At 35.5% G+C, this 23,209-nt stretch overlaps 1 protein-coding gene across 4 annotated transcripts in view; it reads right to left on the minus strand.

Moving 5' to 3' along the window:
- The window catches only part of LOC309958664 (protein argonaute-3), a 128,049-nt gene that overhangs the window by 30,452 nt on the left and 74,388 nt on the right, over positions 1–23,209 (minus strand). For all 4 annotated transcript variants that reach the window (XM_082834748.1, XM_082834747.1, XM_082834749.1 and 1 more), the window contains 7 exons: positions 14,865–14,999; positions 10,607–10,694; positions 10,334–10,481; positions 9,787–9,906; positions 6,920–7,042; positions 6,454–6,587; positions 3,102–3,286 (listed from right to left, as the gene is read on the minus strand). In XM_082834748.1, coding sequence (XP_082690874.1) covers positions 3,102–3,286; positions 6,454–6,587; positions 6,920–7,042; positions 9,787–9,906; positions 10,334–10,481; positions 10,607–10,694; positions 14,865–14,999 — 933 coding nt within the window. The remainder of the gene's footprint in view (positions 1–3,101; positions 3,287–6,453; positions 6,588–6,919; positions 7,043–9,786; positions 9,907–10,333; positions 10,482–10,606; positions 10,695–14,864; positions 15,000–23,209) is intronic.

Consider the following 23,209-nt stretch of genomic DNA (forward strand, 5'->3'; position numbering starts at 1 on the left):
TCTCTCTCTTTCTCTCTCTCTATTTTTTTTTTGCCAAGCCGCACAGTTATGCAGGATCTCAGTTCCCCAACTAGGGATTGAACCCGTGCCCTCTGCAGTGGAAGCACGGAGTCTTAACCACTGGAATGCCAGGGAAGTCCAGTACTCAATATTGTGTTATTAATGAACTGCAAATTAAAATTACAATAAAATACTACTACATGCCTATTAGAATTGCTAAAATCCAAAAAACTGACAATACCAAATGCTGAAGAGGATGTAGAGCAATAGGCACTCTCATTCACTGCTGATGGGAATACAAAATGGTACAGTCACTTTTTGGCAGTCTTATCATTTGATACAGCAGTTGTGCTCCTGGTTATGTACCAAACTGAGTTAGAAACTTATGTCCACACAAAAACCTGCACATGAATGTTTGAGCAGTATTATTCATAAATGCCCCAAACTGGAAGCAATCAAGATGTCCCTCAACAGGTACATGTATAACAAACTGTAGTACAACCACACAATGCAATATTAAATATTATTCAGCATTAAAAAGAAATGGCTTTATCAAACCACAAAAAGACATGGTGGAATCTTAAATATTGCTAACTGCAAGTGGCCAGTCAGAAAAGGGGACATACCATATGACTCCAACTATATAACATTTTAGAAAAGGCAAAACTGTAGAGACATAAAAAGCCCAGTGGTTATCAGGGGTTTGAGGAGATGGAGGGAGAGATGAATAAGTGGAGCACGGGATTTTTAGAGCAGTGAAACTATTCTTTGATACTGTCATATAGATACGTGACATTATGGATTTGTCAAAACCCATAGACCTGTACACATAAAGAGTAAACTTTAATGTAAACTGTGGACAATATGTTAATAAGAATTTATCAATACTGGTTCATTAAATGTACCACTCTAATACAAAATGTTAAAAATAGGGAAAACTGGGGCTTCCCTGGTGGCACAGTGGTTGAGAGTCCGCCTGCTGATGCAGGGGACACGGGTTTGTGCCCCGGTCCGGGAAGATCCCACAGGCCGCAGAGTGACTAGGCCCATGAGCCATGGCCGCTGAGCCTGCGCGTCCGGAGCCTGTGCTCCGCAATGGGAGAGGCCGCAACAGTGAGAGGCCCGTGTACCACAAAAAAAAAAAAAAAAAAAAAAAAAAAAGAGGGAAATCCGTGTACAGGGGAAGGAAGGCATATAGGAACTCTCTATACTATCTGCTCAATTTTTCTGTAAATCTAAAACTGTTCTAAAAAATAAAATCTATTAATTAGAAAAATCACTCACTGAATCACTGAGGGAAGCAGTGTAGAAAATGCACTGAAAGTGAATTAGAGGGAATGAAGGCAAGAATATCAGCTTGGAGGCTATGGTAATATCAACTTTCTCTCCCATCAACAGTGTATGAGAATGTACATTTATTCATGCCTTTGCCAAAAATGGGTATTATCATTGTTGGTGAAAAATAATTTGTTCTAGTTCATATTTCTTTAATGACTAATGAGGCTCAACATCTTTGCATTGATAATTGACCATTTGCATTTCTTTTTTATGTCCTTTGTCTTTTTCAGTTGTTTGTTCTTACCTTGATTTACAAATTCTTTGAGTTTAACACCTTCTGTATTTTATCACAACTTAAAAAATATCTTTCAAATTTTATAACCATCATTTTTAATCACTGCATATTATTTCACCAACATACAACTTACTGTTTAAAACCAGTTCTTAGTAGTTTTTCAATGTCATAGATATCATTATGAAAATTTTGTGCATAGAGATTTTTCTACATTATGAATTCTTTTCTTTGAACATATTTTTGGAATGGGAAATACTGAACTGTTGACTGCAAGCACATTTTTATACTTTCGATGAAAGGATATTATCAATTTATACTGTCATCAGCAATATATTAAAATACTAAATTCACTGCATACTCACAATTACTAGGCAGTACAGTATTTAAATATATTTGCTAATTTAGTAGCATAAAAATTTTCCTTTTATTAATTTGTACTTTATTGGTGAAAACCAACATTTTCTCAAATATTTACTTGTTTTTTCTTGAGAAATTTTGGTTTATATTCTTTGCTCATTAATGTAGGAGAATATAAAAATTTTTTCCTTTGAATGCAATAACAGATCCATATGGATATTTTAACTAATAATAAACTAGCCCTTTGCTGTCTCCATTTGCTGCAAATATTTTTCACGTTCTATGGTTTCCTTTTAATTTTAGACACCTGTGATGTGTGGAAAATTTAATTTTTATGCAGTCAAATCTAATAAATTTTCTTATGTGAATTCTATCATTTTAAGCTTAAATAATTATACTCCATTCAGTAGTTTGAAAATTATACTTTCTTTGTGTTTTTCCATGTTTCAATGATTTATACTTAACATATTAATCTCATACACTTTAACTTGTTTACAATAATAATAGCTAACATTTATTGAGCATTCACTGTATGACAGGTGCTATCATAGACCCAGTTTACATATGTAAATTTACTTAATCCTTACAGCTACCTTCTACGGGTTAGGTATTTGTAGTATCCCAATTTCATAGATGAAGAAACTCAGGCTTTGTGTGGTTAAGTAATTCAGGTAGTATCACACAGGTAGTATACCTGGCAAAACCTGGGTATTAAGCAGCACAGTCTGACTCCAGAGCCTGTGCTTTTAACTGCTACATTATACTGATACTCAAGTTATCTCAATGACATTTTTAATAAATAATTCTTCCCTTAATCATTGTTTTGTAATGCTTCCTTTACTGAAATTCTTTTCACAGGGTCTCAGACTATTTAGTTTGCTCTCCAGATTTGTCTTTTTATAGTAACAATACATGGTTTTAAATACTATAGCTATAAAATATATTTTAATGTTTGATAGTTTTAGGATATGAGTTAGCATAATTCTAAAAGGAATATTTTTTTCTTGGCCGTGCCGTGTGGTAAGCAGGATCTTAGATCCCCAACCAGGGATTGAACGCATACCCTCTGCACTGGGAGCGCAGAGTCTTAACCACTGGACTTCCAGTTTAAGTCACTAAAAGGAAGACTGAGTACTTGAGGAAAAATGCAATCTTAATACAATATCCTTACCATACACTGGCGTCTTCCCTGGCAGGATGACAATAATGAGCTGTAGCCCAGAGTACGTGTTCTTGAGATGCCGGAACATGGGCTCCACGCTGTCTGCCCCCTGTGCGTATTTGCAGAAGCAAGGCTGGCCCTGGATGGGCATCCCTGCATCTTTAGAAATCTTACGCAGCTGGTCCGTGAAACCCCTAGAAGGAGAAATCACTAAAAATAAAACCTTTGTCTAGTCAGCAACACCTACAAATTAGTAATGGAAAGTTTGGGAAGGGAATGGAGAATGAAGCAAAGATTTGTGTGCTACATATAAGAAGAGGTGACCAGACTACTGATGTTAAGGGCAATGGTTGGTCAGTAATCTATTTTGCAAACTAAGCACACTACTGTACAGTTATGTGGCATTTTGTAGTTCACAAAGGACATTAGTAATAGAGTGTGCTGGTTAAGAGCTCAGCTCTACAGGTTCCAGTTCTAGTTCTGTTACTTACTAGCTATGGAATTTTAGGCAAATTTTTTCAGTTTCTCTCATCTGTAAAATGACCACTTTCAATATAGGGTTGGTGTGAAGATTAAATGAGATAATACATGTGAAGCACTTAGCACTTAGCACACTCATACATTTTCTAATTTGATCCTGACAAGATTCGTAAGAAAGTGGTAGGTAAAGTATTACTGCCATTTTATAAATCAGGAAAGAGTTTCAGGGACATTAAGTATTTGACCAAGGTCAAATGCTTATTAGACAAATGGCAAGAGTAAGAACTATTACCTAGTGCAGAATTTCTTTCTACAATAATACCTATCTGACACTTAGGATAGCAGGAAAGATTCTGTCCTCAGAAAAGATTAAAAAAAACAAGAAAACATTTAAAAAGAAATGAGGCAGACAGCACTTTAATGTACTTTTATCCACACTGAAAAAACAAAAGATTAATAATTTCTTATTTAAACAAAATTCTGCACTTAGCCTAGGATAAATAAGTAATAATGTTGGGATTTAACAATCACTTTACTTGTTTTTAAAACAAATACGGTCCTACGTCAAGGATCTGAGTGATCTTTGCTCAAAAACACTAATTCCCTCAGGACAGAGATGGAGTTTGTAGGAATTCCCTTCTCCTTTTCCTTATTAGTATTTAATTCAAGAAAGTATGAAGTTGAATATTTTCAGTGAGCCTGAACAAGAGCCATAAGCCCAATGACTATGAGACTTCTATCAAGCCATGAATAAAAAAATGTAAAATGAAAAGAATATCTCGAAGCTTGAAAAACAATTGGAGGTGTTTTCTTTGGTCTCTGGAGGTCAAGTAAGATAATAGCAGCATTCTCCTTAACTGTCCTCATGACATTTTACTTGAAAGCCAGGGGATAAAAACTATACTAAAAGGGCTTCCCTGGTGGCGCAGTGGTTGAGAGTCCGCCTGCCGATGCAGGAGATACGGGTTCGTGCCCCGGTCCGGGAAGATCCCACATGCCGCGGAGCGGCTAGGCCCGTGAGCCATGGCCGCAGAGCCTGAGCCTGTGCTCCGCAACAGCAGAGGCCACAACAGTGAGAGGCCCACATACCGCAAAAAAAAAAAAAACTATACTAAAAAAAATACACTAAGTGAACCTTAAGACATAAGATTTGGAGGTAATAAAAAGAAGTGAACAGAATTAAATAGAAAATAATTTTTCTCACATGAAGGAGGCAAATTCTGAATTAACCTGGGGTAAACTGGTCTCTATGTCACTCAAGAACTATTCATTATGGGCATATTTTATAGGATCTGTTAGTGGAGACTTAAATTAGACCATAATCATTTTCTTAGGGAAATTAGATTCCAGAGGGGAGACAAGAAACTTACACAGAAAATTATAATATAATTCTATTTTATACAGGAAGTGACAAGTACAAATGGAGAGGATATTGATAAACTACTATGTTTACTACTATGGATTATTTCCAGCATCACAAATCACAGAAGACTGGCTATTAATTAGAAATGTAGAGATAGGAAGGAGGCATTTTCAGTAAAGAGCAGAATGAGTGGAAATGGAAAAAAATACCAGACAGTTAGAGGGCATACAGTACTCAGTTTCTTTGTCCAGAATATATGAAAATGGAGAAAGGACTTAAGAGGCAAATGAAAATTTTTAAACGTTATATGATTTTTAATGTTATTCTTTGTCAAAGACAAACCTAAAAGTTTTAGAGCGGAGGTACTCACAAGTGGAGCTGGTGCTCTTTTCACAGTAGCACAACTCCTCAAACAAGAGTAACAGCAGAAGCCCTTGAGACTGCCAATGCCCCAAAGATTAGAGAGTCCCAAAGGAGATGGTGTAGAGGAGAAATGAAGCCAAAGTGATAAAAAGAAAGCAGGAAGGCAAGAATGGAGAGAATGTCAGGAAGGTAGTCAATTGTATCTAATGCTGCACAAATTTTGAGGAAAAATAATGGCTGAGAGGAGACCATTAGAATTGATAAGCACAAAGATACTGAAGTTCTTCCAGTAACGAGTTTCAGCAGACCACTAAGATTTCAAGGAAGGAGAGAGAATGGAAGCCTAGAAGCCTTAAATCAGGTAAAATGAAAAATGAAGGGCTTCCCTGGTGGTGCCCTGGTTGAGAGTCCCGCCTGCCGATGCAGGGGACACGGGTTCGTGCCCCAGTCTGGGAGGATCCCACATGCCGCAGAGCGGCTAGGCCCGTGAGCCATGGTCACTGAGCCTGCGTGTCCAGAGCCTGTGCTCCGCAACGGGAGAGGCCACAACGGTGAGAGGCCTGCATACCGCAAAAAAAAAAAAAAAGAAGATTTTGTGTTTGTTTTAAATTTAAACAGAAGATTGTTGAGGGAAAGAATCTGAAGAAGAGGAAAAGTAGTGGAGATGCAGGTCAAATTTTGGAAAGTAAGGAAGTGAAAATGAGAAATTAAATGACTCTTTCAAAGAACTCAATTGAGAAATAAGGATGTTATTTAATCCTCATTCAGTAAATAGGTACTATTATCTCTATTTTTAAAAGGTGAAAAGTGAAGCATAATGAGATTAAATAAATTATCCATGGTAGTAAGACTAGGAAGTGGCAAACCTGAGAATTATATCTAATCTGTTCGCCATCAAAAGCCAATGGTACTCCTGCTATACCACATAAGCTAGTCCATTAGGATGCTTGTAAGAATGAATCAGTGACTTAGATATGACCAACAAATTCAGGAATCTTCATCAAAGTAACGAGAAGAAACATTTTTAAAGGTTCAGTGATTAAATATACTTCATACTGAGGCAACACTGGTTAGAATATTAGCTGAGTAATTTAAAACTGAAATACAAAATTTAAAACAAAATGGTCCCAAAGTGAAACTAATGACAAGCCTTACTTCAATATTTCTTCTCTGCACTGCCTCTGTGTGGCAAAACAAGCTATAGCCCACATTTTGATTTCAACTCCTGTGTGGAACTGTTTCCCTCGCATGTCCCATACTCCATGGCTTGGTGTTGCTACTGTCCGATTCTACAGAGAAAGAGAAATAATAAGGCAAAAATGAACAAACATTTAATATATAACTTATTGGAATGAGCTGAAAATAAGCATTTCAAATTGCTGAACTGATATATATCTGATATTCTACATGGAACAGGCTGTTCTAAATCAATATTTTATATTTTTATCATAGAAAAACAAAAGTTCTACTAAGTTCAAGCAAAGACACTGATCTTGAAACAAACAAAAAAAATTGTTGGAACAATAAAACACTTTTTAAATTCCAGACTTAGCTAGGAAGCCCTTCTCTCCATACACAGAAACTGTATGATTATAATTTAAAAACTATCAAGAGGTTTTACCCGGCCACCATACTGGAGCATAGGTGCTGGAAGTACGCGTCCGGTTACGTGGGCCATTTCATCCCGAACTTTAAATTGAAACTCCTGAACAAATGGATCTGTTTCATAATTTGCACTTCTTACCTAACAACAGAAAAAGTTTGTAGTTACTTTCAAAATTCCCCCAAATTCCCTGCTTTAGAACCCTCTAACTTTTTTTCTTCACTGTGTCAACAATGTTTTATAATACTGACAGGTGTAGATAATGGTACCCTCACTATAGAGCAGAGAATCTTAACTTGGGGACCACAGATCATGAGTGGACTGTAGGAAGTCTGTGAAACTCCTGATAATTTACAGAACATTTAAATGTATTAGGTTGCATAATAAGAAATTTCAACTATTTATGACTCATGAAAATTGTAACTTTATATGATTAAGCCTCATATACTTTGGGAGGGTGGTTGAGAGACTGCAAGAGAAATATAAGGTTCAAAAAGTTCGTATGGGTTTTCCCCTAATATCTTATGGAAAAACCCAAATGAACTTTTTGGCCAACCCAATACCTGACCTAAAAATGGTTAATTACTTCTAATTAGAGGATCTGGATATATACTATTGAAATTTATTTTATGTAGATCTCGACAGCAAATATCAATAATCCTAAGGCTTTCTTTCCTAACTGATTACAAGTTATACAAAATCTCCTTGAATATTTTCAGATAAAACACAGCACATTATAAAATTTACTTAAGAGATACACTTGAGACAGAAAAGAAAGCCAGTATGAGACACAGATTATAATTTTTATGTAATATACCAAAATGTGCAAAGATAAAGAATTTATTGTAATTCACTGTAGACTTGAATCTCAAAAGTGTAATTCATGCTCCTAGTGTGCTATAATGCGTTTTCCAAAACATATTTACTTAGTCTCAGAATAAAGGTCAAACAAGGTTACAAAAAAAGGCAATGCTCAATTCTTTGAGTAACACTCTATTAAAAAACACTATATAGGGCTTCCCTGGTGGCACAGTGGTTGGGAGTCCACCTGCCGATGCAGAGGACACGGATTCGTGCCCTGGTCCGGGAAGATCCCACATGCCGCAGAGTGGCTGGGCCCGTGAGCCATGGCCACTGAGCCTGCGCGTCCGGAGACTGTGCTCCGCAACTGGAGAGGCCACAACAGTGAGAGGCCCGCGTACCACCAAAAACAAAAACAAAAAACACTATATAATCTAAGTATGTAAAAAGAATCTCCCCACAATGTGCAGGAAAATTTGTTTTCTAAATTAGGCATCTAATTAATGCATCTAACTAATGTATCTTTTCTTCAAGCTTAAATGCCATTTTTTTTCTGTAAGGTTACAAACAATAACAACAACTACTATTTACCAGGAGTTGGTAGGTGATGTGCTTGTGCTAAATGTTTTATAATTAATTTTCACAATAACCTATGACTATAAAGTCTTTTATAATCTTTATTTTACAGAGGATAAAATTAAATCTCAACAGTTAAATGATTGGCCTAAAACCATATAGCTAAGCAAGTGATATATAATTTGAAACCATGTACATTCTGATTCTAGAGTTCCTACTCTCAATCACTGCACCAGCCTACCAGATGCTATAATTATAATAATACAGTAATGGTAACAGTAAGTGAGTAAAGAAGTTAGACTTTGAACCCAGAGCTGTTAGATTCCAAAACCTGTGCTTTCAATCACTGTACAATATCATCTCTCTGAACAGAAAAGCTGTAATAAATGAGGTAGAACTAGTTATTGAGATTTTATATTGATAGTGAGAGGTTCTAGTCTCTTAAAGGTTTTAAAATTTTGTCATAGTAGATCAGAGAAAAATCCATGATGAGAGTCAGCCTGTATTTTCCTAATTAAATATCATGTAATAACTTACTCTTTACAAACTATATTGGAAAACAAGGTCTTCTTTTTTTTTTTTGGTAATTGCCTTACAAAATGAAAGAGCCAATTCTGTAACCCTTTTCCAACAATCTCTAAAACTGCTTTTGAAAGTGTTATTAAGTTGTTTTGGGTAATGTTCTGATTTCTAGATTTTTTTCTCTTCACTTGGGCAATTTACATGGTATTCAAGAAGAGAGTAAGATAAGATCCAGTTGCCTTCATTTTTCATTTTGCCTTAATTCCGTCAGTTTTTTTTTTTTTGCGGTACGTGGGCCTCTCACTGTCGTGGCTTCTCCCGTTGCAGAGCACAGGCTCCGGACGCGCAGGCCCAGCGGCCATGGCTCACGGGCCCAGCCGCTCCGCGGCCATGTGGGATCTTCCCAGACCGGGGCACGAACCCGCGTCCCCTGCATCGGCAGGCGGACTCTCAACCACTGTGCCACCAGGGAAGCCCTGTCAGTTTTAAAAGTAGTATTGATGTCTCTTTTCTCCCCATTTAGAACAAGGAGACAGCTTAGAGATCCCATACGGCTGGAGCTGTCTTATATTTCTTTATTCATCCTGTACGGTTACCAGTGTTTACAATGGAGCTAAGCCATCCTACTTTGTGTGTTAAGACTCTCACCATTGCTAGTCATAAAACTTTGACTTTTCTTCCTTTTCTCTTCCTCTTTTAGGTGGAAGGTAAGGAAGGTCCAGTTTGCTAAACTGAAACATTAGTTCTGAGAGTATCTGTTCTGAATCTAATTAAAGAGCTTGGGGTTAAATTAGAAGGATCTAGTCTAACCCTTTTCATAGAACCCACTAAGATTCACCCCTAGAATACCACTAGATTACTTTCATAATCTCTTTTAATTCTGACAGCCCATGAAATGGTAATAAGGTATCAGTTGATAAGGACATGGTTCTTTAGAGCTCACCCTCATATGTTTTTAATTTTCATTTCTAGGGTTAAGTACTAACCAATCTGCTAATTTCCTCTTGTCTATCTGGTGCAGATCTTGCTGTTGCTTTGATCATAGTGGAGGTTTGATTGTCCGTTAGCTTCTTGATACATCGTTGCCCTGCCACAATATTACAGACCTACAAATGGAAAAAAGTTTTGTACTAGATATATACATCTTTCTTAAAATTCTGAGTGCCAATTACATGTGAGATTAAATTTTAATATCTACTCCATTAAACCACTTCTGTTTAATATCATGTTAAGTAAAAAAGCAGTAAACAATACTGCTTTACAGTATGATTATAATTAGGTAAAATATACACTGCATAAAAAGGCTGAAAAGAAGTGTACCAAAATGCTAACAGTGGTTACATTTAGAGTGGTAGGACTGTGGATGAGTTTTTTCCCATATTATTTTATAGCTGAAAATTTAGAATAAAAGGAAATTTAAAAACAGTTCAGTCTCCAAAATAAATGTGAGAGTATGAAGTAAGTTATAGGTCATTAAAAACCCCAACAGAACGATGAATAAGAGGATATTAATAAGCAGCCTAAACACATTACTTCTAGTGGCAGATAGGTATGTTTCTGCTCCTGCCCCACTTGCAGACAGGGAAGGTGTGGGTACTTCAGCTGAAGAGTATACTTTTCTCTGAAATACTGTGCTACTGTTCTCTCCACAGTTTGGCCATTTTCTAACTGTAAAGGAAAGCTGGAAAAAAAAAATTACACGTTAACAACTCTTATCTCATTATGAGCCAGCAAAACTCCCAATCTACTAACTAGAGCAAGCTGCCTCACATCATCTCTGCTCTGACAAACACCAGCTTTTCTTACGTTTGATGACTGGCAGGCCTTCTTGTTACATTACAAACACGGTATTTCCGTCTCATTGTTCCACAATGAGTCACTTCAACCTTCAGACCTGTTCCCAACAAGAAAAACTGAGGTTATAGAACTGTCACATGTAAAATATTTATAACTATAAAGCCTGTTCACTACTATAAAAACTCAAATTCTAAACAGAAAATCTGTGATACAGGCAATGTGATATTAGCAAAGGATTTTATATATAACATTGTTAACAACGGTTACAATCATGATAGACCTAACTCCAAACCTTTTCCCTATTCTATCAAGCTATTAAAAAATAGTATAAAATTTGCAAAGCCTGTATATCAAGGGATAAAGTTCTCCATTAATTAAAAACCCTGCTTATAATGCAGGTTTTTATGCTGGTTGAGGGAAGGAGCAAAGGGAGTTATGATAATTCTCAAGATATTCTATAACCTTCAAAGTATGTGATATCTGATTTGCCCAGTAATCACATACTGACTGAAGATCATAATTTCATATAGCTGAAGAAGAAAGTCCTTCAAAGATTTTTAATGCAGGAAGGAAAAAAAAAAAAATCCCAGGCCCTTTTAACAGAAGTGGAGTGACAATTTCGCTGAAGAATAATATAGTGATACAGTTCTTTTACTACTATTAGAAAGCAAATGCAACCAAAATAATTCCTAGAACAGGCAATCCAGACCGTCTTATGGAATCAATGATCTCTTTGAGAATCTGATGAAAGCAATAAATTCTCAGAAAAATGCAACATACACTTAATTTAGCATATGATTTTAGATGTTTGTGGATCTGTACGTCCATTTGTGGACCCTAGGGGTTTGCAGATCCTAGGCCTGCTTTAGAAAGTGAAGCTGTGGGCTTTTAAAACACTGGCTGAAATTCTTTGGGATGAATTTTCCTATGCAGTGGTGTACAAAAGAATTTTCTGAGATGATGGATTGTTCTACATCTGTGCTAAAATCACCAGCAATATGTTACTGCACACATGAAATGTGGCTAGTGTGACTAAAAAACTAAAATTTTAATTTAACTTTAATAAATTAAAATTTAAATAACTACATGTGGCTAGTGGATACTCTTGGAGCTACCTAGAGAAGAGTTAACAAACAGATACAGTGGCTACTGGTCACAGATAAGCAACTCCATTTCTAAGGCCTATACTCCAAAGGAGGAAAATCTAAAAAGGGGTAGATGGAGGACAACTTTTAGTTCCCTGAAAGTATTTACAGTTATACTTTTGTATTATTTTCCTTTTATATCTGTGTATCCTATAGTGCAGAGGTTCTCAACCAGAGGTGACTCTGACCTCCAGGGAAGGTTTGGTAATGTCTGCAGACATTTTTGATTGTTATGACTGGGGGTGCTACTGGCATCTAATACATGCTAGATTTTGGAATGCTTGGATCCAGGGATGCTGCTAAATTATACTGCAATGCACAGGACATCACTACCTCCCATCCCCAACCACAACAAAGAATTATCCAGCCCAAAATATCAATAGTGCCAAGGTTGAGAAACCCTGATACAGTATAACTTATTTTCGTTTCTACTAACTGCAGAACCAAACACAAAGTTCAATCATAGTAATATTTTCTTATGACATATCAGCATAAATTAAGATGTTAAGTGGACACAGTGTCACTGTACCAGATTGGTATGAGGTTTTCTTAAGAACTACTCCTAATTGAATCAGTGAGAAATAGTTTTCATTAGTAACTACCTTTATAAAACTAAAATTTCAGATCAATTAGAGCATTTACTATGCCTCTATAAATAAGACTAGGAAATACTACCAAGAGAAGGCCTTTTAAGAAGGAAACACCAACATATGAAGTAAGCAAGATGTAAAAATATTGTTTAGGGGGAAAACACGATAGAAAAATTTAAAACAAATTTCTGTTATCTATACCACTTAGCAATTTGTTTTCAAATCTTCCCCTTGAATTAAAAAAAATTATCAGTAAGGTTCTACAAGCCTACTAAATAAGTTTTTATCAAAAATAAAATTGATGTAAAGCAACTATACTCCAATAAAAATTAATAAAAAAGTAAAATAAAATACTCTTACATACATATGGTACTTTTACCATAAACTTCCTCCAATATTTCTGCTATTTAACTATGATGAATTACTGCACAAAGAAACCACCCTAAAGTTACCATTAAATATTTAGGAAAAAGTTCAACTAGAACCAAATAATATTGTACTAGGAAATCTATTCATCATAGCACCCTTTGTATCACTATTTAACAAGCTTCATCAAATTCCTCATGCCAACTAAAAATTAAACCCAAATACATAATACAAAACATGTAACTTTGATTCTCTTGTGTAATTGAGGTAGGAATACATGACGTACTTTAAAGAGTCCTCTTTAAAAAAAAAAGCCTTCTTGACTCTGAATGGAGGAAAAAATCATCAGTATGTCAGTTAGATCCAACTCAGATTTTTCTACCCCAAATCTACAGTCATAGGTGCCTAAGGATTAGATCCAAATCCAGGGGTTAGCAAAAAGCTGAAATTTAAAAAAATGGACTAGATAATTCTCTGCCCAGGTCCCTCCCCAAACCCTCCATCCAACAAAAAATGTTTTTGGCTTTAATAAATCAAATATTTAACCTATAAACTTGGCTTTACCTTCACTATAACATCAACTTTATAATGCTTTCTAGTCATTTTTTCAGTCATTTCTTTGGCCCCCTGAGCAGTTGAAGTTAAGATCGAGTCCATGCTCTTCGGGCAGCAGTTGAATCCTTGTTCTGTACATCTTGTATTTTCTGTGATAGAGTGGTGATATGAGTTGATTGCATAGTTACCGCAAAATAATGTAAGTGACTTCATGATATCAGAGGTGGTAACTAAGCAGCAACTCCACTGGAAACCATGGCATTTAGATGATCACATATTAATGGTGGGTAATGCACTACCTCCCAACAATGCTAACTGTGCAGTTAATACAGATTATGAAAGGACAATGGTATGATTGCAATATAAGAATATATAACACTTTCTTATTCTGACACTTAAATAACTTGAGATAAATGGATGCCTATTTTCAAAGTAGGAAGAATTTTCCTTTAAATGTTTTATTACAATGACCATCTCTCTCCTGGTTACTAAATGGCAAAGAATAAAGGATTACTGGAGCAAGTAGGATGTATTCAACTATACTAACTGATTTGGGGAACTGCAAGATGTTCAGAGAACAAACTTCAATGCTTCATTCAAACCACAAGCTAAAAATTGCCTGTAACCAATAGGTAAAACCTTAAAATAAAACGACATAATTATTTCTGACAATTGAAGATCTAACATTTAGTTTAAGTAGAATTTATACTATTCATTCTAATTAGAGAATATCTAATTTCTCTTTGTGTCTAAATAATAAAGAACTAAATACAGTGGAGTCACATCTTACATGAGGATTAGGTTCTAAAGTCATGAACAAGGCAAGAATTTTACGTAATCAAAATTACTGTTGAAAAATCCCTTAAATTGCAGATAAAGTACACTATGTGTGGGTTTGCACATAAAAGTGTACATGTATATAGAAAGCAACAATTATATAAACAATAAGTATATACAAAATATAAATTTTAGGAAACAATTGAAATTAATTTTTAATTTTTCTCTTTGGAAGACTATGTAGAGATGAATTTGTATTAGTAAAATATACATACGATGCAACCCACTGTATACACTTTAGCTACTAACTATAAAATAGTCAAGATCAATGGTCAACTGAATAATGTATATGAAATTACTAAGTTTCAACTCTAGAACAACACATGAAACAGGCTACTCCCATATCCATAAATTTACAAAGGAATAAAATATTCTGCTATCATTTCAGAAAAATAAAGAAGTCATTATATTATCGATAGAATATGTTCAAAGAATGGCTCCAGTTCTGAAGTGACAATGTTTTTGGAATAAACTTATTTTTAACAGTATCATAGAAGCGTTTTCCTAACAGACACTCTTATACCTTCAGCTAGTAAGGGAAAGTATTGACAAAAAATTAGCTAGTATCAATATTAATTCCATTACTTGGTATTTCTTTCATTGACACACTACCTAAGATGTTATGGTAATGAATTTAATGTGACATTTTATAATTAGTCCATATTTTTACCGGTGATGTTACATGAACAGATTTATATCTTAAAAAATTTCAATGAAAGTTTGTTATATTCATGCATTTTATAGTTAAGTTGTTCCAAATGCTAATTAACTCACCTTTTATCTCTTTGGTGAATTTTACCCGATGAGAATCAGTCAGAGGTCTTGGCTGCTCATCAATATTATGAATGTCAAGAACTTCACACATGAACTGAATTACAGGTTGTGCTTTGTAGAAGGCAGTGGCAGAAACTAAGAAGAAAAACACAAATAGTACAAATTAATGTTTCCTTTAAAAAACTCAAAAACTTGATCTTGGGCTCCATGATAATTAACTAATACAGAGTTAAAATTACCCTTTTATGTATACCTATATACATATAAAAATATTTCCAAAGTTAAGCTGTTTCAATTTGAACTGTTTGACTGGAAGACAAGCACAACAACAGAAAAAGCCTAATATTACAGTTTTTATAATCTATCTCTTATCATGGGTAACTGAATCATTCCATTTCCTACTACATGTACAGAGCAGTGTTCTGGCTACGAAACAAGGTCTGTAAGGGGACAAAGAAGGCCAGAGCACCTTAAAGAAGAAAAGGTTAGGTATTATTTCTTAAACAAAGCTTTTTAAGCCACCCTAGACTGCTTATCTATTCTAGCGAGAGCTCTCCCTGTCTTGCACAGATTTGAGAAGACAATGGTATTAAATGTTACTAGTGCTAATCCAAGCTACAGGTAGTAATAGTAAGGTGTATCTGCCCAATGTTATCTAGCTACAGTCAGCAGTCTTCCAAGAGCCAACAAGTACGATTTCTTAATCTTGGGTTTTGGAACTAGAAGAGCTTCACCAATAGTTAGTAGACCACCATCACTCATTTCTTAAATACATACTTACTGACTGCTATTATGTGCTATAAAGGCACTGGGGATACAGTGAAAAGTAAAACCAAAACAGACAATAAGCTACATGCTATCATGTTATTTTTTTATTTAAAAACATGCCTATTGTGGTGCTCTTTCTCTTACTCTCCTTGGTTTAGGATTAAATGTCTTCCACAAAATGTCCCTCATCTCTGGAAGGATATTTATCAAGGCTTTAAGTAGTTATCTCAGGTAGTAAGGCTACTGTAGATATTTTTTATTTTCTTCTTTTTGACTTTATCTTTAAATCTTCATTTTTTAATAGTGAGCACATATTACTTTTTCCTTTATTACAGAAATAATACATGAGTGAAGTCTCATCCTAAAAAATTTAAACAATATAGATATCCACAGTAAAGACTTCTGGTCTCCAAGTATCTTTAAGAAGCAACCATTATTAGTACTTAGGTATGTATATATCCTATTCTTTTAATATGCACTTAGAGATAAAAATGCATATACAACTTTCTTTTTTAACATGAGATCAGATAATAAATGTTCTATGACTTCTTTTATTATTATTTTAAAAACTAACAATATGTCTTAGAGATCTTTTTATTCTGCAGTTTGGGTGCATGGTAATTAAGTGAATATATATTCCCTTCCCCTCTTATTGAAAAGGAACACAAATGATAAAACATTAGACACACTATTCTGGCCTTTGATTTCTTTTTTCTCATTATATATCTTAGAGATAGATCTATATGTACTAATATGGAACTATATCACTCTTTTTCACAGCTGCAGGATATCTCATTGCATGGACCTACTTCATGTCCCTCATGATGGAGAGTTATGTTGGTTTTGTACTTCCACCCAAATAAACTTTAGAAATACCTCCACAATTTCAAACTAACTAAAAAAAGAGAGACTGGTAAGACTGTATTAGCATTCTGGGTATCTTATTCAAATCCACAGTACTTTAAAAAAATGTATACATTACATTCTTCTATTAAAAAATGTGAGAATGTTGTCGTACATTAAAACAAGGCTGGCAGGATACATACCAGATAAGCACATATTGCTTCTGTGTTAATTAAAAAAAAAGTGAATAAAGGAAAATAAATACATGGTAATTAACATGCTTATTTTGTCTTTCCTTTAATCCTATAGGTAAATTTTCTTCACTGGATTATTATAATACTAGCATTCACAACTAATGTGTCTTATCTCACAGAGTTGAAACTACTAAACAAACATTATTTATCCTGTTTAACATTCTATTAATTTTCCTTAGTGTTTATCCCACTGTTCTTCTAATCATTACTGTTCACCATCTTCCCCACAGCAATGTGGGCATCTGAGGTAAAAATTAAAGTTAGTGAAGGAAAGCTCTTACAAAAGATGGGATGAAATCAGTGAGTACAGTTGAATTAGGCATGAATTTCAATCAGCAAAGATCTGCCTCTCTATCCCTTGGTTAAATCCTTAACATTTTATAAACCTACATATTTATGCATTTTTTTCCTTCTTTCCCTTTCACAAATCAGCTGAGTTTAACTGAAAAAGTAATATTTACATTTAATATTTTTAAAACCTATTAACAAAATATACTAAAGGAAATAAACATACACTAAAGGAAATAAACATACAATCATTTCTACAGATAATTACCCTCAAAAAAGCATTAGATAAAATTCAGCACCATAACTAAAAGTCTCACAGTACCAGGACTAGAAAGGAGCTTCCTTAATTTGATAAAAGTTATCCACCAAAAATCTATGGTAAATTCAACTTCATTTAATAGAAAGTGCTAGCTGGCACAGGAATGCAAGCTAAGAGAAGTAAAAGGTAAAAAGATTGGAAAGGGAGAAACAAAATTATTATTCTTCACAATATGACTGTCTAGAGAGAAAAGCCAATAATCTATAGATAAATTATAGAATTAGACAGTTCAGTAAGGTTGCTAGGTTTAAGATCAACATATAAAAATAAAATTACATTCTTATACACTAGCACTCAACTTAAAATGTAATTTTAAAAAGATACCACTTAATATCACAACAAAAAAACCACAAGACACTTGAGATAAAATCTGAACAAAAGATGCATAAGACCTATAGAAGTAATAGGTATCTTTACTACTACAGAAAATCTAAATAAATGGAGTATATACCTTATTAGTATAAATTATTTGTAAGTTAATCTGCAAATTCAAGGCAATTTCAATCAAAATACCAATAGGATATAACCCCCTTGACCTCTGGAACTTAAGAAGCTGATACTAAAATTAACATGAAAGAGAAATGAAACAAGAATAGCCAAGATAGTTTTTAAGAATAAGGTCTGCTCTAACATTCATCGAGATCTGTTATAATCCAATTCAAGTCAAGAGACTGTGGGGACAGACACACAGACCAGTAGAACAGACTTGGAAGCCCACCTTATACAATATACAAAAACAAATTCCTATTCAGAGAACTGAACATGAAAAGAAAAATAAACATTTAGAGGAAAATATAGAACATCTTTATGATCTTGGAGGCAAGAAAGAATTTCTTAAGATATAAAAACTATCATAAAAAAATACCATAAACAAAGCCAGAAAAAAAAAAAAGACAGGCTATAGATATGTGTAATACATATAACAAATGATTACTATCCAGAATATATAATAAGTTCCTATAAATCAAGATAAAACAATAAAAGTGGCAAAGGATACGACTAGGCATTTCATAGAAGAGAAAATCTAAATGTCAAAAAAACAAATTTTCACTAATTATCTTATTTGTAATTAAGGAAATATATACAAAAACTATATCAAGCTATCATTTTACACCAATCAAGACTGGCCAAAAATGTTAAGACCGATAACACAAGCTGACAACAAGCCAAAGGAAGACTGAAGAATGAAAGCTCTCATACAGACTGTAGGAATATAAACTGATATAGTCAGTTAGGAACAAATGGTAATTTATAGTAAGTTTGAGATGAGCATAATTTTCAACTCAACAGTTTCACTCTAGGACTTCCCTGGTAGTGCAGTGGTTAAGAATCCGCCTGCCAGGGCTTCCCTAGTGGCGCAGTAGTTGAGTCTGCCTGCCAGTGCAGGGGACACAGGTTCGAGTCCTGGTCCGGGAAGATCCCACATGCCATGGAGCAACGAAGCCCATGGGCCATAACTACTGAGTCTGCGCTCTAGAGCCCGCAAGCCACAACTACTGAAGCCCATGTGCCTAGAGCCCGTGCTCTGCAACAAGAGAAGCCACTGCAATGAGAAGCCCGCGCACCGCAACGAAGAGCAGCCCCTGCTCACTGCAACTAGAGAAAGCCCGCGCACATCAATGAAGACCCAACGCAGCCAAAAGTAAATACAAGTAAAATAAATAAATAAATTAAATAAATTAAAAAAAAAAAAAAGAATCCGCCTGCCAATGCAGGAGACACAGGTTTGAGCCCTGGTCTGGGAAGATTCCACATACCAGGGAGCAACTAAGCCTGTGTGCTACAACTACTGAGCCTGCGCTCTAGAGCCCGCGTGCCACAACTACTGAAGCCTGCCCGCCTAGAGCCCGTGCTCCGCAACAAAAGAAGCCGCCGCAATAAGAATCCCGTGCACCGCAACAAAGAGTAGCCCCCCTCGCCGCAACTAGAGAAAAGCCCGGGTGCAGCAAAGAAGACCCAATACAGCCATAAATGAATGAATGAATGAATAACTTATAAAAACCCAAAAAACAATTTCACTCTATTGGAGTATATACTCTGCAAAAATTCCATATCTGTGAAAGGCAACATGAATGAGAATGCTTATTGTAGCACTGTTTATAATGGTAAAAAGAATGGAAACAACTTAAACACCAGCCAAATGGATAAATTTGTACTACATGCATATAATTACAATTAATGGGCAGGTGTTAGAATTCAGATAAATACAATTGAGAAGTAGAAAACTTGAGAGGAGTTTGGTAGAAAATGCGATCTTACCAACTACTTAGATTGCCATTATCTAGATATGTATAATACACAACTAAGGCAAAAAAATTTACCAAAATAGACTAGATGTCTAGAATACCAGTGGGATAGTCTTTCAATTCATGAACATAATATCTCTGAATTTATTAACGTCATTCCAGTTTCATTAAGGTTTTGTGATACGTTATAAGTCATTTATTAATAATTGATAAAAATTTTGTTGCTGTTGGAAATGTATCCTTTAATCTTTCATCACTTACTTATTATTTTTTAAATTTTATTTATTTATTTGTTTTTGGCTGTGTTGGGTCTTCGTTTCTGTGTGTGGGCTTTCTCCAGTTGTGGTGAGCGGGGGCCACTCTTCATCACGGTGCACGGGCCTCTCACTGTCGTGGCCTCTCTTGTTGCGGAGCACAAGCTCCAGATGCACAGGCTCAGTAGTTGTGGCTCACTGACCTAGTTGCTCTGTGGCATGTGGGGTCCTCCCAGACCAGGGCTTGAACCCGTGTCCCCTGCATTGGCAGGCAGATTCTCAACCACTGCGCCACCAGGGAAGCCCACTTATTTTTTTAATTAGGTTTATTTTCTTCTTTTCATGGGTAACAGTGTTAGAATAATGAGAAAAGGATAGGCTTGGAAATGAAATAGATTTTAATTCTAGATCCAGACTTGAAATTCAGAGAAATCGTAATTCGTTCATTGCAAAATTAGAAAAACATCTAGTACTTATAGCATTAGGGTGAAGATTCAATATAAGGTACCTACTTGTGCCCAGAACATGGCAGGAGCTCATCAGAGCTCTTTTTCTCATCTTTGAAGAACTGTCTACTCATGTCTTTTGCTCTCTCATTTACTGAGGTTTTAATTCTAGGCAAAATCATTTTGTCAATGTAAACTAACTCCTTGAAGAGGCTGATGGGAGAATGTTCCATGAAAAAGTGATTAGGATTCTTGAATTTGCATTTTACTGTGTCAAAACTGAAAATTTTTGTTAGGACGCAGCTAAAATAACAGATGTGAAAAAAGAAAATAATAAATATTTGCCATATTTAAGATAACTAGGACTACAAGTACCAAAATGAGCCCAGGTCCAAATGATGAGTATAAAATAAAGCAGTAAATAATGTTGGATCCTGGTAAAAACATAACTACAATTATACTTTAATCTCCTGAGAGGTTATGTGCCTTAATTTTATATGTATACTTTCATTGCTCTGAAGATATAAGAACAGAAACTTATTATACAATGCCTTTTTATGGTAATAGTGAGCAATTAAGAGGTCACATTAAACATCTTGGTGTGTCTATTATTACCTAGCAAAATAATATTAACATAGTACTCAGGAGATATTGATAGATGAAAGGATTGCTTTTCTTTTTCTTTTTCTATTTTTAATATAAAATATCACATATTTACTAGAGTGTCACTAAACAAATTATAAAGTGAATATCCACATAACCAACATTCATATCAAGAACTAAATATTGCCAGCATCCTAGAAACCTCTTCCCTATCCCTTTCCCAACCTTAACTTCCCCTCTCTCTGCTAGAGGTAACCAAAATCCTGGCTTTTATGGTAATCACTTCTTTTTCTTTATAGAATTACAACATAAGTACAGATCACTAAGGACCACAATTTAGTTTTCCTAGTTCTTGAATGTTATGTAACTGGAAACATAAAGCATGTAATCTTTTTGAGTCTTTTGCTAAACACTGTTTCTAACTAATCTATATTAATTAAATGTAACTGGTTTCTTCATTTTCATTGCTCTAACACTCTGTTGAAGAAATACACAATTTATCGACTCTGATGTTGATGGACAGGGAATTCCCTTGCAGTCCAGTGGTTAGGACTGGGAACTTTCACTGCCAGGGGCCCAGGTTCAATCCCTGGTCAGGCAACTAAGGATCCCAGGCGTAAGCTGCCCCACGGCAAAAACCAAAACCAAACAAAAAACCAAAAAAACCTGATTATTAATGTTGGTGGACAGTTTATGCTGGCACTTTCCTTTGGTTATTAGAATAAGGTTATGAATATTCTTATAGCCTTTTTTTTTTTTTTGGCTGCACCACGCAGCATGCGGGATCCTAGTTCCCTAACCAGAGATCTAACCTGTGCCCCCTGCAGTGGAAGAGTGGATTCTTAACTGCTAGACCACCAGGGAAGTGCCTAGGTGGCCTTCTTGATATATGTAAACACGTATATTTCTCTAGTAGAAAAGGCAATATCTGAGTAGAACTGCTGAGTCATTAGGGATGTGTGTCTCTGACTCTCCTAGATAATGTCAAACTCTTCCAAAGTGGTTTTAACAAATAACTCTCCCACAAGCAGCATTTAAGAGTCACTGTCGTGACAAATTTTCACCATTAGTATCGTTAGACTTGAATTTTAGCCCTTCTGGTGGATGTGTAATGGTATCTCAGTTCAAGAAAAAAAACAATTTGAGGTATAACTTACATACAATAAAATGCATTTAAATTGTAAAGGTTAATGATTTTGACAAATGTATATACATCTATGGTATTACCACCCCAATTAAGACAGAACCTGTCATCACCCCAGAAAGTACTTTCCTGCCCCTATGCAATCAGCTTCTGTCACATCTGCCACAGGCAAGCACTGATCTGATTCGTTTCATAATAGAATAAATGGTTCCAGAATTTCATATAAATGGAATTATACTGTATACACCACTTTGTCTAGCTTTTTTGTACATCTTACTTGAGATTTATCCATACCATTGTATAAATTAGTAGTTAGTTCTTTTTAGCTGTTGGGTAGTATTTCATTGTATAAATAAATCACAACTTGTTTCTCAATTCACTCGTTGCTGGGCATTTGGGTTGTTTCCAGTTCCTAATTATTATGAACATGTAAACATATATGCACAAATCTTTGTATGGACCTATTTTTTCATTTCTCCTGGGGAAAGACCTAAGAATAGAACTGGTAGGACACATGGCAAGAAAATGTTTAAATTTAAAAGAATCTGCCAAGGGCTTCCCTGGTGGCACAGTCGTTAAGAATCCACCTGCCAATGCAGGGGACACAGGTTCGATCCCTGGTCCAGGAAGATCCCACATGCTGCGGAACAACTAAGCCTGTGCGCCACAACTACTGAGCCTGTGCTCTAGAGCCCGCGAGCCACAGCTACTGAGCCCACGTGCCACAACTACTGAAGCCCACGCACCTAGAGCCCGTGTTCCGCAACAAGAGGAGCCACCGCAGCGAAGAGTAGCCCCTGCTCGCTGCAAATGGACAAAGCCCGCGCACAGTAACGAAGACCCAATGCAGCCAAAGATAAATAAATATTTAAAAAAAAAAGAATCTGCCAAAATATTTTTCAAAGTGGTTGTACAATTTTATACTCCTACCATTTCTGATTGCTCCACACCCTTACCAACACTTAGTATTGCCAGTCTTTTTGATTTAGCGAATCTAGCAGGTATGAAGTGATATCTCACTATGGTTCTTACCTGCATCTTCCAGATGACCAATGATGTTTAGCATCTTCTCAAGTGCTTACTGGCCATTCCCATAATCTTTTGTGAAGTGTCTGATTTTGACCACTTTTTTAAATTGTCTGAGTTGTGCAAGTTTCTCATATATTCTGGACACAAATCT

This window comes from Leucopleurus acutus (genome assembly GCF_964270905.1).
Source record: "Leucopleurus acutus genome assembly, chromosome: 2".
In the NCBI taxonomy this organism is placed as follows: Eukaryota; Metazoa; Chordata; class Mammalia; order Artiodactyla; family Delphinidae; genus Leucopleurus; species Leucopleurus acutus.